This window comes from Cetorhinus maximus, chromosome 6 (assembly GCF_964194155.1).
Source record: "Cetorhinus maximus chromosome 6, sCetMax3.hap1.1, whole genome shotgun sequence".
NCBI lineage: Eukaryota > Metazoa > Chordata > Chondrichthyes > Lamniformes > Cetorhinidae > Cetorhinus > Cetorhinus maximus.
In genome coordinates, this window is record NC_135884.1 from 107,848,179 (window position 1) to 107,867,098 (window position 18,920).

Consider the following 18,920-nt stretch of genomic DNA (forward strand, 5'->3'; position numbering starts at 1 on the left):
ACACAAAAGTGATAGGATAGCAAACCTTAATTGCTGGAAACAGACGAATTGGGAAGAATTATACACCAGCCAATAAATAATACTTTGTTATAGTTGAATTTATAATAGTTATAATTGCATTTAAATATCTGCAGGCATGGGACATTTTCCAGACAAAGCTGCTATTTAGAAGAGCACCACAGGCCAAAAAAGCATTGTGTGAACTTTTGCCTCTCTTATTTTGAGCATGCGTTTTGGATCAATGCACTCTCCACTGCTCCTGAGTTAAATATTTTGGATTGATTAAACCACATGCAACGCTGTTCTAGTCACAATCATGTAAAGGACTACTGAGGTTGCAGAGGGTGAATTCAGGCAAGAAGTAAATCATCCTTAGCCTGCCCATTGGCCTGCCTGATTTGCAACTGTACTGAGTTCAATAGCAAGAATTGGGCATCATTGGTAGATGCAAACCTTTATAGACAGGTAAGTTGTCAATGGCAGTATGCAAGCCAATTTCTCTTTAGAATCCACACCCTTCTATAAGCTTTTCCTTTTCAGTACAGTACACTTGTTATCTTCCTGGCCAACTCGCCAAAGTAACACAGGCTCCAAATATATTGGTTCTTGTCCATACTTAGCCTAAGGACAAGTTACTTAAGAACTGAAGTGTTTGACTTGTTCTGAATTTGCTATTAATACAGTCCTGAGATCAAACCCTGTGTGACAGCCTACAGAATACAGAATGGCTTTACATACTAACAGATGTGAACTCTGTAATATAAAAATAGAAAATCATGGAAATACTCAGTAAGTCTGTCAAGAGAAAAGAAAGCTATGTTAACATGCCAGGTATGCTTTTCATTTCATTAAAACATGAATTCTCATTTCCCCTTAATGCAGGTTTAAATTCATGCCTGAGTACATTTCCTCACTCTTTCCTTCTAACAACAGATTTCAAGATAGTGGTGTGCAATCATTTCTGAAAAGCATGTATCACTAACTCCCAGATGAACATTTTAAATTGGCGCATCACCTTTCTCTTTTGTGGTCCAGTATTGTGAAAATGCTGGTTTAACAGATCATGGGAATAAATGGGCACAGGGATCATAATGTGCAATTAATCCACGCCTGTTCAATATAATGCAGGCAGTAAGCCAACTCCATGCTGCCTGCTCATTTGGATGATTGCTGTGTGCAGCCAACGCTAACTGTGCTGTTCATTCATTACACATCAGCAGGGGGACCAAAGTTATAACTTGTAAGCACCACTTAAAATTAGCCTGCATTGCCAAAAGCAAGCCTGCACCTCTTAAAGGAGAAGAGCTTTGTAGCTGGAGCAGGTGCTGGTCATCATGCAGGAAGTGAATCTGACCTGGAAAACATTTAAGAATGGCGCAACACAGGAGAGAATGGGCTCCAAGATTTTCAGATGCTGCACCTGGAGGCCTTAGTGGAGAAGAGATCTCTGTATCCACAGGGGGCCTGCCAGACACATGCTCAGAAGGCAGCGGGAGCTGATAGCCCTGGAAGTTAATGCCAGGAGTCAAGCCCTGAGGCAATGTCACAACTCAATGACTTCAAACTAGTGGTCAAGGTCAGTGAATACACCTTCAGATCCCATATCCTACCAACTACACCGAGAGCCTCAAACACTTCTCAATTCGCCACACTCTCATCATTTATTTACCAACAATCTCTATCAATTAGGACTCGTATTTAACATTTGTATACTTCACCTCACCCTAGTACACATAGCACTGCGGCAAGCCTCATATCCATATCTCACAGCTCTGTTCAGACATGGCAGGCGCATCAACCAAACATGTTACAAGGTACTCACTGACACACCTCCCTCTCTCGAAGGAATAAGATGGTGCATAACCAGAGGCAACTGGAACTAACTGAAGAGGGACAGGTACAGGTGCAGGATCTAACCCCCATGGAGGAGACAGTGCTAGCCATTATTACTGATGCTGTGGCTAGCAGCAGGACTGAAACCATCAACGGTGACAGTATCTTCATACCTAAACCTCTTCCTCATATCCCACTACCCCTTATCCACATTCTCTTCTAAATCACAAGCTGCAGATGGTGTAGGCATGCACCTCTTATGCCCCCTCCCCCCACCCCAGACAATTACCTTCTTTCTTTTTCCTTTCAGATACCCAAGAGGCCCAACCTGCCCAGGCAGTGAAAGAACACTAAGAAGAGAGTGATGATGAAGGCAGAGCACCATCACTTGATTTCACACAACAACTCAGATACTGACAACGCATGTATCTTAGAGGATAGATTAGAGGTGGGATTTGTGCACGGTGAGACACCAGGTATGAATGAGCTGCAGAGAGGGTAGGGAACAAGAATATCACAGGTGCCAACTTGCAGGACAAGATTGTACATGGGCTTCACTGTAGAAAATTCAGTTGAAGACTTTGATGGGGCAACCTGTAGATGAACACTGATGAGCATGCACAACAAAATGCTTGGCGCATTGGGAAGCCTTCCAGAAAGTCTATGGTCAATGTTAACTAATATGGAGAAGTTCAGTGCCAACTTGCACAGTGCTTTGTACTTGGAGCCAATCTTTTCCAGTCTGGAAGTGGTGGCCAACTCTGTTCGCACACCTATGAACCCAACCATGTTGCAGCATCTGATGGCCTATGTCACATCTAGTGCAGCACAAGCACCAATCACCCAATATCTGAGTGCTGCAGTGGAAACTAAGAATACTGTCAGCAAGTTCAGACTGTTGCAATCATGGCTGTCAATTACAGTGTGCAAAGGAGCATGCAGGGTGTCACAGCAGCGCAACCTGTCCTCCAACAGGTAACGAGGATGATTGAGGCATCATCCTGGGGACTGATAGTGGATCCACGGAGCACAAATTGTTGTCCTGTCAGCAAGACAGCATTCACCCTCCCATCCCTGACACTTTGCCAATGCCCTCGCTGTAACCTGTTGGACAGCCAACCCAGATTGTTGCCGCCCATGCTGAGATGATGCAGTTCGCAGCCAAGCCATCTAGGCATGGAACTTGAGGTCATTCTCCAAGGCCATCTGTAGTCTCCTCCACTGAAGGTTTGCAGCCTTCTACCAGCTGTGCAGTAGCAATTGCAGTAGCATTGCATAGGTGGATAGGCCAGGCAAAGGCACATGGAAGACAGACACCAAGAGAATACGCAGTGGTGATTAGTTGCCATTTGTATGCAGTATGCCATGGTTTGATTCATAAATTTTGTTTGCAAAGTTTATTTTGTGGTGGCTTTTACTTTTGCATTGTAACCAAGTGTTGGTCAGTGATGGAGGGAAAGCAAAGCAAGGGACTGTTGGTAAATGGAGAATTGGGGTCGTGGTTCCTGGTATCATACTGATTACTGGTTCTGCACAGAGAATCCAGGAAGAAAGCGGCTACCTAGTTACCTCCTTTTGTCTTCCACTTCCCCTTATCCTCCTCCTCCTGCACCTCCTCCTCCTCCTGATGCTCCTACTTCTCAGCATATATTGTTACTACCAGGCGAAAAGGGGTGAACTGGCTCCCTCCATTCAACTTCCTCAGGTGGTCACAACAAAAGTTTAAGTTTCTTTTTCATGAGGATATGCCTTTTCTGAATCCAGATGTATTTAACTATTTGTGCAGTGAACAATCAAACAAGGTTTCCTTGAGTCAAAGAAAGAGCAAATTTATTAAGCACTAAACCGGAGAAAAATAATAAAAACCTTGTGCAATCATTCAGGCATACACACACAGGTATCAGAAATAAGGGGAGTTAAAGTCTAATTAAAAAGGTAAAAGAATATACAGTTAAGTGTCCTTTGATTTTCCTTGAAGTGTATATTTTTAACGCTGTGGCTGATTTGGCTTAGCTGATTTCTTGGATGCAGTCAGCGTTAGAAGATGTTGCAATTATTCCGAGATCTCAGTTCGCTGGTAGGTTTCTGGTAGAGATGGCTTCTCAAACCGGGCAACACACTTGTTCCAAAAGAGAGAGAGGGGGAGAGAACAGCCTTCAGCCTGTTTCCTCTGCTGAAGACTTTCTTGACATCGCCTATGTCACTTGTAATCTCTCTGTAGTGGCTGGGCAGCCTTGCCTTGAAATATTTCACCCATTGCGTATTTCTAAGAGGTTTTGGGTGTGCCTGTCTGTGGCAGCCATTGTTTCAATCACCACTACTTTACATTTTAATGTCTCTTCCTTAGACAGTTACGAGTTTTGATGGGTGCCTGAATTATAGGAAATGTTTCTCTCTTCCCATTCCCCTGAGGGTAATTTATTTGTTTCTCACCTTCTCCTTGGAATGTGGCCTTGCATTTTTAAGCAGTTTGCTCTGTCTCAGTTCAAATTACAAAATTTCCAGACAGTTGAAATTTGAAAAATCATATTTTCAAAAATAAAGGGGCATAGCCTCATGACAATGTGTATAAATGGGAAGAAAAACATTAACGAGGCAAAACCACAAAACTTGACATGAGCTCTGATGCGTACTGCAGGGCTCCTCTACAGTGATACAGGCAGGGTTTTACTCTGATTGATGTCATTATCCACCTACCCTACGTACTTCCAGTGGATGTTCACTGCATGCATGCTAATGCCCTCACCAATATGGTGTCTGGTCCAATTTGCCCCACAAGTGTGCTTGCATGCCATGAACGTTATTTTAGATCTCTAAGACACTCATAAAGGCACTATGAGAAGCCCAATTTCTCACCCTTTGTTACTTGTGTACAGTTTTAGGAAACTTCCAAACCTATAAACACCTTGATCAAATAAACTAAAGTGTCACTAGTTTTCAAAAGCTCAGCCTTTGCAGGACACCTTGGCCTGGATTTTCAGTTTGGAGATATTTCTGACTAGGAGACAGGGATTTCTGTCTTCTACAGAAATGCCCCCTAACCTTGGCTAAATTTCCAGCTCCATGTGAACTTGAACATAGGAATCAGGTGAACACTTGCAGCATCAGGCCTCAGGAGGCCGTCACAGTGGAAAGAGGAAGGCAATCAATAAGCTGTCTGTGGGGGAAAAAAAAGTATGTACATGTTTCTTTAAATCAAAAATTTTAGACTACTGATGAGGATTCAGCTGCACTCTTTTACAGGTTCTTCTTCATTTGAATCATCCATGGCCAACTTCACTGGATCCATTATTAAATGAGTACTGCAAAAAAGACATAGTTGTAACTGTATATTTGGTGCCATTTCAACCATATGATCAGGATGAGGTAGTAAGATACCACCATACGGAAGGAGAATTAGTATGCAAGTTATCCCAGATTACTTTATCATGCTCCAATCATATAGGCAAAATAATTGGAGACAGTTTTGCATTTTGTATTAGAAAGAAGTGTTTTATGTATACAGTTCTTAGAGGATTTGAAATGATTGATAGTATCTGACAATTGCAATGTTTAGTGAACAGTCAAATTAGTGAAGTTAAAATAAATTGGTTATGTCTATGTGAAAATAATGCACATAGAAATGTAACATAAGTGCTTTAAACATTTGTATGTGACGACTAACCCCCACAAGTACTTATGCTATGTTTAGATGTGGTTCAATTTGGTCAGTTTAAATATTACAAATGCAAACTCTACCTTGGTTCTTTGAGAATGCAATAGAAATGCTATGTAACACAAGACATCTAAGACATGACTAAAACCATCAATGTTGTTAAGAATTATCAGTACTGATTTGAGATGCAACATAATGCATCAATGAACTATAAATGTTTTATATGGGATAATTTTTAATAAACAAAATTATGTTTGCGGATGGTACTAAAGCCTAGCTCAACAATAGGGTCCAGACCAAGTATTATTGGAAACTTTGATCAGGATCGTTCCCTACTAGCTGAATTGGTGTTTTTAGCCCACAGTCTTTAAGCAGTCATAGTTGTATTTTATTGCCAAAATCATTATCACAAAGTTTCCTATTTTCCTATTGGGAACATTTAGAGAACAGAGAAAACAGAACAAAATACAACTACAAATAAAAGCATGTGTACTTTGTCCTGAGATTCAGCATCTTCAGCTACTGAAGACACACATTTTTGGAAGTGGGTTCATTGTATTCTCAAAGTGCTGCTATGGCACACAGGAAAATAAAGCTCTGCCTCTAATAATTGGTTATTGTCAACGTTATTCTAAAATAAGATGATCAAATTATGATGGCAATAAACCATATAAAAGCATATTTGTCCAATAATCCTGACTTAGTGATGTTCCCTACAAAAATCTGTTTTTATTCTGTTTCCTTCTCCCTAAATTTAATAGCAGTCTGGCAGGCTGTCTCACATTTAGGTTTTAATGTCAAGTATAGGTAGTAAATAGAATTTAAATAAAAGCCAAACCGTAAGTTTGTGGCAATATGGGTTGGTATTTGAGAACTGAATAGTTCCTAGTTCTGACAAAATGCCATGCTGTATGTTTTAGTTAGTGGATAATGCTACACCTCTGTCAAAGCAGAGTTGTGGCAGATGTGGAGGATTAAATTACTTGCAATGTCAGGAAGGACAACTACACTGCCATATATTATCATTATCACCAGCTCCATGGGTGAAAGAACATGCAGTAAATCCCCTTAAATATACGGCAATAAATGGTGCCTGCTTTTCCAATTGACACTGCCAGTGCCATTAACAGAAAGTGACAGTTATGTGGCACAGTCAAACATTGCCTGTATCATTTTTTGACAGAGTGCATATAAAACTGCCACCAATGTGACATGTGATCACATGACCTTAGATTTAATACTACTATACCTTTCAGCGTGCTATCTCTTGCTGGGTAAACATAAAGGCAAAGAAATTGAGGCCTGTTTTTATATTCTTTTCTAAATGGAATGTAAGAGTTGATGTCAGTTTGCATCAAATAACTGGGTATGTGTTTTCTTGACAGTGATCTATGTGGATCAAGAAAATAACCAGCAGAGGAGGCAGTTCCTTTGGTCAGTGCTCCAGGGACTAGAATTAAACCTCGAGAGGTAAATATTAATGGTGGCTGTGTCACACTGGTTTTAACTGAATGTACGCATTTGTACTACAATAGTCAGAACTTCTGTGCATCATCTGAAAGTGCTTTATATTATCTGGTACTGAAAGAGTGGTGCAGCATGCTATTTATTCTTTTTAACAGCATAAGTGAATACTATTCTTTTCACGGAATTAAAGTAAAAAATAAATTAACATTCAACAAATAAATCACTCCTTCATATCCACTTATATTCTATATTTACAAATGTTCACTAAATTTTCAGTTTAGAAATAGGATTAATCTTGATAAGCAATGGGGTCAATTTTCTTGTCCTCTGGCTCCAGTTCTGGACAGGTAAACAGCTCTGAAGTGCACTGCACCTGTCAGGCTGCATTGCAGTCTAATTTGGTGGGTCTGTCCATTAATATTCCACAACCAGCTTACTGGGTGTGAAGTCTTTTGATGCACGCTGAAACTATAGGCAGAACCTTGTGGAGACGACCAGGGTCTCGCCATCAAGGAGAGAGCCGGCGAGAGCCCTGCATCACCTTTTATCAGGAAGGCCCGCCGCATCTTTTGCCACTCAGGCACTTGACAGGCCAGCAGTGGGCCTTTCCTCAGGATCAAGGAGCCCGGGGGGCAGAAGGCGCACTCACTGTGAGAACTGCTGGCCAATCGGAGGCCAATAGCTTTATTGAACAGCAGTGCTACTGGGGATAGGGTGGCTGCTCCCGGTACAATGCCCACCCAAGGCCTCTGATCAAGGAGGGACCCAGGCACAAGGAAGTGATGTTGGGAAGCTGGTTGTGGGTGGGGGGGGTGGTTCTGAGCTGGAACCAACCCCTCCCCCTTCCCAATGCTAGTTCCCTAATGCAGATCAAACACTGAGGAGCCCACGAGCAGACACACACCCAGGGTTTGCTTGCCGTGCTTCCTGCATGGTGAGTCTTCTGCCCGCTTCTGGATTAATAGCAATGGCCTTGGGATGAGGCCATAAGTGGGCAATCCCACTTAAGGGCCTCAATTGGCAGCCCATTCCATGGGCCTTCCTGTCCCAGATTTAAGCAGGGAAAAGTTGGGATAGTGGCAGGGTCCCTACCCACCACCTTCCCACCTGATTAAATGCTCCTCCTCAACCAAACTCGCCACAGGGGATAGCACAAGGTTTCGCCCTTCAAAGCACATTTGTTGCAAACTGTGTCATATTGAGTTTTCCTTTAGAGTCTGGCACAAAAAGTTTAAAATTTGTGTCTTGTGAAGTAGATTTTTGTTTGAAGACTTGAACTTCAGACAGAAATCAGATTTCCACCTCCTCCACTGGGAACTTCTTGATGAAATTTACTTCTATTTTAGTATAAAATTTACAATAGTCAGTGATCCACCTGAAGATGAACAAGACTTGGAGTGTGAAGATGTTGGCTTTGCGTATGTTAACCTGAGAGAGCTTTTCCAAAAGGAAGAGGATATTATCGAACAGAGCATTGACAGTGAGTACATTGAAAATTTGAGGAATTTTTATAGCAGTCAGAAGCACAATTATCAAAGTTCTAGCTGCTGTTGTTTTGTTTAATATGTTCTGTATATCTTTCATAATTTTGTTCTGTTACACTTTGCTAGCACTAATTTCAAAAGTTTTAATTGACCTACTAAATCTATAAATCATTTTAGATCTAAAATAGCAGGCAATATAATTACAATGACCTTGATAAACTCATTGCCAGTTAATACTGGTATAACTATTCAGATAATTTAGAAATAAAAAAGTCACAATTCTGAAAACTGTTTCATATACTTTACACATTTCTGAGGAATACTGTGCAAAAATTATTGCTAATATGCCTTTCCTTACTGTATTTCATCACAAGTGCACTCCAATTGTCTTTTAAGAGGTGATGTAAACCTCCTCTTTCAATAAGAATCTACACAGAAGAGAACAGTAACCATATGGTATAATTTCTTCTTAAAATCTTAAATCATATCTAAAATAACAGACGTAGTCAAGTGTTTAAATGTTTATAATATAATTCAATTTGATTTTATTAATAAACCACTGTAGTTTTCCACTTTTGTTTTATGATACTATCAGAACTTCTTCATTATATTATAACTTTTAAATCACCCCTGTTATTCAGCTCATGTCTTCCAAATGCGACCTGATTTTGGAATATAAACAATTTAACTAATGGTATCTGAGTGGAAGTTTTAGTGCTGGTTAATACTGAATTATAAACATTTTTATTCTGTGAAATGATGATAATCAGATTCATTTGGCACATTGTTTATTAGCTAACAAAGGGGTGAATCATCTTCTCTTACAACCATAAACATCGTGACCCATAAATTGCTTGAGTCACAATCCCTGCAGTTACGAGAGGATCAAACCCAAAGGTGCCCTCCAGATTAAGTTTGCTTCTGAAATCCTTGCAATAAAAGAGAACTTAAAATTCTCTGTGTGACAGCTCTGGTAAAAACTTGTACCTTGTAGCACTCCTCAACTGCTGCTCTTGCAACTCTTAGCGGGGCATTACCCATAGCAAGGGACATTCCTTATCATCAACAAGTCACCTATTCACTTACGTATCTATGTTGAAATGCTCAGGGACAGCAAAATTCCTGAGGATGAATGCATCATGGCAACCTCTAGGAAATCTAACATTGCCCTGGAGGATTTATCTTCTGTTGTAAAAGCAGGTGGTGCCTCTTTCCATTTTAAAAAGTTGAAGGAGTTAAATGTAGGAACTAGCATGCTGGCAACAAGCTATCTATTGCACCCTATACTTTGGGAAACCCAACATGATAACAGCATGATAGGCAAAACAGTTTTATGCTAAACTGGATGATTCTCCAGCTTTCCCATAACAAGTGTCAGGAGCATGACAAATGTATCCCTGGACAGCGCCCTAGGTGACAGTGCACAGATACCCCATAATAATAAAAGCAAAATGCTGGAAATCTGAAATAAAAACAGGAAATGCTGGAAAAACTCAGCAGGTCTGGCAGCATTTGTGTGGAGAGAAACAGAGTTAACATTTTGAGTCTGTATGACTCTTCTAACCATGCTCCATGGCTGCTTGAAACCTGTAAAATTAAAGTGCAGTCATCACTTCGACAGCTGTAGGCATAGCTGTCCTGGCAAATAATCTTGCTTCAGGTCTTCATGTGGTAGCTGGCACAGCTCCCCTCCCCCTTTGGTGAAGCATTCTCTTCTCACACAAAGCTCCTCATTGAGCTCTTCGTACAGTTTACATGGCCTATTACATTTTTTGACATTGGATTTAAGTATCTTGTAGGTGAACCTCTGAATGGAAACAGAAATATCCAAGTAATCTTATTGGCCCTGTGCTGTCAAAGACGAGGTTAGTTCCATCCAAATGCAAAGCAAAAATAAGCACTTTAAGAGCTCTTCTGTAACTCCAACAATCACTCCTCAAAGGCTTTCAGGCTGCAGGCTGCAAAGTGAAACATTTCCATTGCTGTCAGCTAATGCTGAAAATGGATGCATTGCATTTACCCTTAGCACAATAGGTGCACAGTTCATTTCTGTCCAAAACCTGGTCGAAATTGTAATTAAATTCAGGCCTTTAGCAAATGTATCTTTTACCTAAAAGAAGCAAAAGAAATCAGAGGGTTAGGGGATGGACTTGAAAACAAAGACATTTCAGTGTCATTGTGCCATTGGATGCATGTTAGGAAGGAATTTCACTTCAATTTGTTTCTGGCATCACCCAGCTGCAAATCCGAGGGATGGAGTCTCATACATATTAGGAATGAGCACCAGTGCAGAACAGGCAAGATTTTGGAGGAAGTGGCACCTTGCTGCCCCATGGAAAGACATAACCAATTAGAGCAAAGATGCTAGAGATTTTCCAGGGGTAGTTCCCAGAGGTAATCCTTTGTTGTTTAGTGGAATCCACATGTGGCACAGCATGACATGTCCACCTGTTTGCTGTTGCCTATCTGCCACTGCCTATAATAGTGTAATTGGTTTGATTTCTGGGAAGCCTACAAACAGCCCCCAAAAACTGGCATTGGGACTGAGGAAGACAGGTGAAAGAAAACCCCCATGGTCAGAAATTAAATTGGCAAGCATTAAGATGCGGACACTTGGCAAAGACGTGTTCCCAATTTCTGGCCCTATCACTCCCAGGATGCCTTAAAAGAAACAGAATTCCTAGAGTAAGTTAGTAGTTCCCATTGCTAAGCAGTGAGGTCGTTATTTATGAAGGCACAGTGTTATTTTTTATGATGCATCTTAGGTCTCAGGAAAACAAGCTAACTGAGCTGCTGTCCATATTTAGATTTGTAATTTGTGGCCAATTGTCCTATAAATCAGTTGCATCTGGGTCTGTTCAACATGTGTATGCATGAGACTGGCTGACACACTTTGGGTAGTGCCTGTAGAAGTGACATCATGACTTTGTGTTTATTATAAGGGGAATGGAATATAAAAGTAGGAAAATTTTACTGCAGTTGTACAGGGCCTTGGAGAGATCACATCTGGAGCATTGTGTACAATTTTGGTTCCCTTGTTTGAAAAAGGATATAATTGCATTAGAAGCAATTCAGAGAAGGATCATTCAACTCATTCTTGGGATGTAGGGTTCATCTAATGAAGAATGGTTGAACAGGTTGGGCCTATACCCACTGAAGTTTAGAAGAATGAGAGGTGATCTTATTGAAACATGTAAGATCCTGAGCGGAATTGATAGGCAGATACCATATGAACATACGAACTAGGCGCAGGAGTAGGCCACTCTGGCCTTCAAGCTTGCTTTGCTGTTCAATGATCATGGCTGATCTGATTGTAATCTCCCACCTACCCCCTTTAACCTTTCATGCCCTTGTAAATGAAGAATCTGTCTTGCTCTGCCTTAAAAATATTCAAAGACCCAGCCTTTTGAGGAAGAGAGTTACAAAGGCTCTCAACCCTTAGAGAAAAAATTTCTGCTCCTTAAATGAGCGACCCCTTATTTTTAAAATGTGACCCCCTAGTTGTAGATTCTCGCACAAAGGAAACATCCTCTCCACATCCACTCTGTCAAGACCCCTCAGGACCTTAAAGGTTTCGATCAAGTCACCTCTTACTCTTCTAAACTCCAGTGGATACAAGCCTAACTTGTCCAACCTTTCCTCATAAGACAATCCCCCCATTCCTGGTATTAGCCTAGTAAACCTTCTCTGAACTGCTTCTAACCCATTTACATCTTTCCTTAAATAAGGAGACCAATATTGTGCACAGTACTCCAGATGTGGTCTCACCAGTGTCCTGTACAACTAAAGCCTAATCTCCCTACTTTTGTATTCAATTCCCTTTGCAATAAATGATAACATTCTATTACCTTTCCTAATTACTTGCTATACCTGCATACTAGTCTTTTGTGATTCCTGCATTAGGACACCCAGATCCCTCTGAACCTCAAAGCTCTGCAATCTCTCACCATTTAGATAATATGCTTTTTTATTCTTCCTTGCAAATACCATACCAGGCGGGTGTTTCCTCTTGTGGGGGAGACTAGAACTAGGAGTTCAGTTTAAGATTAAGTGACGGAGATGAGGAGCAATTTTTTTTTCTCAGAGGTTCATTAGTAGTTAGTATGTGGAATTTTCTTCCCCAGAAAGTAGTAGAGACTGGGTCATGGAATTTATTTAAGGCTGAGATATTAAACTTTTGATTGACAAGGGAGTCAAGGTTTATGCAGGTAGTCAGAAAGGCGAAGTTGAGACCACAACCAGATCAGCCGTGATCTTATTGAATGGTGGAGCTGCTCAAAGGGCCGAATGACTTACTCCTGCTCCTAAGTCCTACATTCCTATGATTATATAAAGATACATGTGAGGACCTCACCACCAAAATGCAGCAGTGCCACTGCAGCAGTACATTTATTAGTCCCAGTAGGAACATCAAGGAGGTCTTGTGGTGCAATGGGTAGCGTTCCTGCCTCTGCACCATTAGCACTGGGTTCAAGTCTCACTTCAGAACTTGATAGCCAAGGAAGATGCATTCATAATGCAGCCAAACAGATTGCGCATCAACTTGTAAATCCTTCCAACATACACCAATGGCAGGCGGTAAGAGTGGGAGAGATTCCTGGTCAGCCATGTGATGAAAAGAAATTGGAGCCTCTACCATCACTAATCCATAGCTTCAGGCTGCAACATGAATGTAAAAGTGTATGCTGCCACAGCAACTGATTCCTTGGGGAGCAGGTTGGCTCAGAAGGAAGGATGGCCAGTGTGTGGCACCATTGGTGCCAAACAGCACGGGGGTTTGATCCTGTTCCAGTTGGGCTGGATTCGGGACCGAACCTGCCTTTGGGCAGCGAACTCAAGAAGAAGAAGGAACATCAGCAGCCAAGAAGGTTCACTGAAAGATAGGTCTTCCTTGCCATCAGTCTAAAAGAAAATCTAGTAGGTTTACCTTGATGTGGCCATTGGCTACAAGAAACTTGCATTACAAATGTCAGTGTTTGAAGATCTAAATTAAAGTGCCTTCAAAGGCAAAGCTAACACAGTCAGCAGAAAACCCACATACAATGGAGAAAGATTGTTCTTGTTCACTATTTTCATGTGTATCTACAATTTTGCTGCAAATTGGGAATCAAGGAACTCTTCCCTAGTGATGTTTTATTATATTCTTGTGCCACTTATGCATTAATATCGACAAGCATTACTCATTAGTTAATCAATACAGTGAGCACAGTGAAAGACAATAGTTTTATCTTTGTGATCTCAGAAAGCTATACCTTTTTATTTTATTGCTATTTGACATAAATCATTGAAGACATTGTTCTCTGGAATGAGTTAATGGTTGGTGGTGAAATTTTTTATATTACATAGTGAATGATGTAGTAAAGACAGTAATAAAATCAGTTCTGGCCAGTACTTTTTTTATTCATTCGTGGAATGTGCACATCTCTGGCAATGTCAGCACATGTTGCCCATCCTTAATTGCCCTTGAGAAGGTCATGGTTAGCCACCATCTTTTAACTGTTTCAGGTCTTGTCACGTAGGTACACTCAGTGTGCTGTTAGGGAGGGTTAGGGTTCAGGATTTTGACTCAGCAACAATGAAGGAAGTATAATGATGGTGTGTAAATTGAAGAGGAACTTACAGGTGATGATGTAACCATGTATCTGCTCCCTTGTCCTTCTAGATAGTGGAGGTCATGGGTTTGAAAGGTGCTGTTGGGAAGCCTGGGCAAGTTGCTGCTGTGTATCTTATAGATGATATGCAATGCTACCACTATGCGCAGCTGGTGGAGGCTGTAAATTTTAAAGAGATAAATGGTGTACCAATTAAGTGGGCTGCTTTGTCCTAGATGGTGCCAAGCTTCTTGAGTGTTGCTGGAGTTGTACACATCCGGACAAGTGGAGAATATTCCATCACATTCCTGACTTATGCCTTGTAAATGGTGGACAGGCTTTGGAGATCTAGGAAGAGTGTTACCCACTACAGAATGCCCAACTTCTAAGATGCTTATTTAGCCACAATATTTATATAGCTGGATCAGGTATATTTCTAGTCAATGCTGCATACGGGCACGAACTGCTTTATTATCCAAGGAGTTAAAGTTGGACTGAACACTGCAAGCTTCAATAAACATAACCCATTTCTGACCTTATAATGGAGGGAATATCATTGAAGCAGCTGAAGATGTCTGGTCCTAGGACACTACCCTGAGGAACTCCTGCAGCAGTGTCTTGGGGCTGAGATGATTGGCTTCCAACAACCACAGTGATCCTCTTTTGTACTAGCTATGACTCCAATCATTGAAGAGCCCCCCCCCCTCCCCGATTCCCACTGACTTCAATTTTGCTTGGGTTCCTTGATATCACATTCAGCCAAATGCTGCCTTGATGCCAAAGACAGTCGCTCTCACCTCATCTCTGGAGTTCAGCTGTCTTGCCCATGTCTGGACAAAGGCTGTAATGTGGTCAGGAGTGCCGAGTGACACTGGCGGACCCCAAATTGAGCATTGGTGAGCAAGTAATTGTTGCGTAAGTGCTGCTTAATAGCACTGTTGACAACACCTTCCATCACTTTGCTGATGATTGAGAATAGACTGATGGGGCAGTAATTGGCTGAGATGGATTTGTCCTGCTTTTTGTGAAGAGAATATACCTGGGCATCTTTTCGCATTGTCAGGTACACACCAGTGTTGTAGCTGTACTGGCTAAGGGGGCGGCTAGTTATGGAGCACAAGTCTTCAGTACTACTGCCGGAATGTTGTCGGGGCCCATGGCCTTTTCTGTATTCAGCCATTTCTTGATATCTACTGGAGTAAATTGAATTGGCTGAAGACTGGCATCTGTGATGCTAGGGACCTCAGGAGAAGGCCAAGATGACTCATCCACTCGGCATTTCTGGCTGAAGATGGTTGAAAATGCCTCAACCTTGTCTTTTGCGCTGTTGTGTTGGGTCCCCTATCATTAAGGATGGGGATATTTGTGGAGCCTTGTCCTTGGTTAGTTGTTAAATTGTCCACTTCCATTCATGACTGGACGAGCTAATCCATTGGTTGTGGGATTGCTTAACTCTGTCTGTCGCATGCTGTTTAACATGCCTGTGGTCCTGTGTTGCACCTTCACCAGGTTGGTACCTCATTTTTAGGTATGCCTGGTGCTGCTCCTGGCATATTCTCCTACTAGAATTGGTCATTTGACTTGATGATAATCGTAGAATAAGCAATATGCTGGGCCATGAAGTTACAAATTGTGGTTGAAAACAATTCTGCTGCTGTTGATTGCCCACGCCACTTAGATGCCCAGTTTTGAGCTGCTGGCTCTGGTCTGAATCTTTTCCATCTAGCATGGCGGTGGTGCCATACACACAATCTGTGGTGTCCTCAATGTGAAGACAGGACTTTATTTCCACAAGGACTGTGCAGTGGTCACTCCTTTCGATAATGCCATGGACAGATGCATCTGCGACAGGTAGGCTGGGATGAGGTCAAGGAGGCCTTTCCCTCTTTTTGGTTCTCTTGCCACCTGCTGCGAGGCCAGTCTAGCAGACTTGTCCTTCAGGACTTCGCCAGTTTGGTCAGTAATTGTGCTACCAAGCCTCTTTTGGTGACTACATTCTGAGCCCTTGCTACCCTCAGCACTCCTTCCAAGTGGTATTCAACATGCAAAAGTGCTGATTTATCAGTTGAGAGAGGGCTGCAGGTGATAATCAGCAGGAGGTTTCCTTAATCATGTATGACCTGATGCCATGAGACTTCATGTTGAAAATTCTCAGAGACACACCCTCCTGACTGTATACCATGGTGCCATTGCCTCTGGTTAGTCTGTCCTGCCAATGGGTCAGTACATACCCAGGGATGGTGATGGAGGAGTCCAGGACCTCGGCTATAACGCATCATTCTGTGAGTATGAATCTGTCAGGCTGTTGGCCGACTAGTCTTAGGGACAGCTCTCCCAATTTGGCAAAACTCCGCAGATGTTAGTGAGGATGACTTTGCAGGGTTGACTGGACAGAGTGTGCCTTTGTTATTGTATCTGATGCTCAGATTAATGCCTGTGGTCCGTCAGGTTTTATTCTTATTTGACTTTTCCATAGCAGGTTAATACAACTGAGTGGCTTGCTAGACCATTTCAGAGGGCACTTAAGAGTCAGCCACCCTGCTGAGGGTTTGGAGTCACATGTAGACCAGACTGGATAAGGGTAGCAGATTTCCTTCCCTGAAGGACAGAACTAGATGGTTTTTATGACAATCCACTGATTTTATAAGTTCCTATTACTGAGGTTAGCTTTTTATTCCAGCTTTGTTTAATTCCCCCGGTTGCCATGGTGGTATTCAGACTCACCTCTCTGCTAATCCAGGTCCCTGGATTACTGGCCCCGTAACGTCATCCCTATGCGACCATTCCTACTATGTTTAGCTTGCAACCAGTCCAGTGTTGTGTTCCAAGGTTGGAACCTTAGTTTAGGTACACCTGGTGCTGGTCCTGGTATGTCCTACTGTATTCTTTGAACTAGGGTTGATACCCTTGCTAGATGATGTTGGTAGAGTGAGATATATGCTGGGCCATGAGGGTATGATTGTGATGGGATACAGTTCTACTTCTGCTGATGACCATGTCACCTCATGGGTACCCAGCTTTGAACTGCAATAACCGTTCTGAATCTATCCCACTTACCACGGTAATAGTGCCACACAGCACAATAGAGGGTGTCCTCAGGGTTAAGACAGGACTTCTACTCCACCAGCAATGGTCAGCCCTGCCAGTACTGTCATAGATGGATGCATCTGTAGCAGGTACATTGGTGAGGGCAATGTCAAATAGGTTTCTCCCTTGTGTTGTTTCTCTCACCATCTTCTACAGGCCCCGTCTGGCAACTAAGCCCTTCAGGACTTTGCTGACTCAGTCAGTAGTGGTGCTACTGAGCCACTCCTGGTGGTGGACATTGAAGTCCCCCACCCAGAGTACATTCTGTGCCCTTGTTACTTTCTAAGCTTCTTCAAAGGGCTGTACAACATGGAGGAGTGCTGAGGGCAGTAAGGAGGCAGTTACTCATGGAAGATTTTCAGGTAGTTAAGCTAAAGGTAAAACTAGCAAATATATTTGTAATATTGTCTTCCATTAGCAACGGAATGATTTTGGGGAAACATTCAACCAGTTGCAGGTTCCACTGAAACACTCATCAAGTTTGTACTTTACATCAAGACTATTAATGCTAGGGCTTCTTATATTTGAAGCCTTTTCTTCTCAGCAGCTTATCAATAGTGATGTTCATTTAAAGCACTGTTTCCACAGCATGCATTCAGAAATATCTACATATATTCTAAGTGCATCTCTGGATTTCTATATTGGCTGTGTGAAAAGCTTAAGGCAGATAGAATAAAGATATTTTTTTATATTTCTGCATGGCATGTAAAAGCAAGAGAACAGAAAGTACAACCTACATTAAAGAAATAAAACACTTTTTTTTACTTATTGATGAGCACTACTTGAATACACCAGTGGCTCTGCTCCCAGTATGCAACAAATGATAAAGGAGGTGGAAAAATGGCTGAAGTACCACACTTGCATAGTGATCAAAACAGTAACTCACTTGTTAAAAGCAAAATACTGCAGATGCTGGAAATCTGAAATAACAGAAAATGCTGGAAAAACTCAGCAGGTCTGACAGCATCTGTGGAGAGAGAAACAAATTTAACATTTCGAATCCGTGTGACTCTGCTTCAGCTCGTGCGGATTCAAAAAGTTAACTCTGTTTCTCTCTCCACAGATGCTGTGATCTGCTGAATTTTTCCAGAATTTTCTGTTTTTAACTCACATGTTAAGACTGGCTTTCCTGTACCAATTCTGCACTGAAATTTATTGCTTCTAAATTCAGAATGCTATTTAGAAAAGGATGTTTTACTTCTTTGAATTAGGGGCTGCTTCTTTTAGGAGGGAATAAAACAATAGGGATTATATTTTAAAAAAACAGGAGATTTTCTCAGTGTGGTGCTCTGATGAATTTGTAAACATATTTCCTTTTACAAAATATTTAAAACTTATTCTCAGGATTCAGGCATTGCTAGGATGCCTGTATTTATTGCCTATCTTGAGTGGCCCTGAGAAAGTGGTGCTTGCCTTTTTGTTTGGTACAACTGAATAGCTTTCTACCATTTCGGAGAGCAATTAAAAGTCAACCATTCTGATGTGGGTCTGAGGTCACACATGGGAGAAACCAGCCGATAGATTTCCTTCTGTAAAGTAACTTGCTGAATTCTTTGGCTTTTAATGTCAATTTGTGATCTTCATGGTGAACCTTACTGACACCATCCAGTTTTTGTTTATTATTTGCAGATTTTTTTGGTTCTTAATTAAATTCTCAAGTTACTATAGTGGGACTTGAAATCCCAAGCAATTATCAGTCCTGGAATATCAGACCAATATCATAGCCACTACTCAATGTGGGTTTACCATAAAATCGGCACATAAGGGGCAGAATATAATTCTCTGTCATGCTCCCCCACCCCA

At 41.6% G+C, this 18,920-nt stretch overlaps 1 protein-coding gene across 6 annotated transcripts in view; it reads left to right on the forward strand.

The window, feature by feature from the left end:
- rpgrip1l (RPGRIP1 like) overlaps window positions 1-18,920 on the forward strand; it is a 300,654-nt gene that overhangs the window by 257,330 nt on the left and 24,404 nt on the right. For 5 of the 6 annotated variants that reach the window (XM_078544267.1, XM_078544269.1, XM_078544270.1 and 2 more), the window contains 2 exons: window positions 6,874-6,958; window positions 8,302-8,435. In XM_078544267.1, coding sequence (XP_078400393.1) covers window positions 6,874-6,958; window positions 8,302-8,435 — 219 coding nt within the window. The remainder of the gene's footprint in view (window positions 1-6,873; window positions 6,959-8,301; window positions 8,436-18,920) is intronic. The other variant, XM_078544272.1, reaches the window with a different exon arrangement.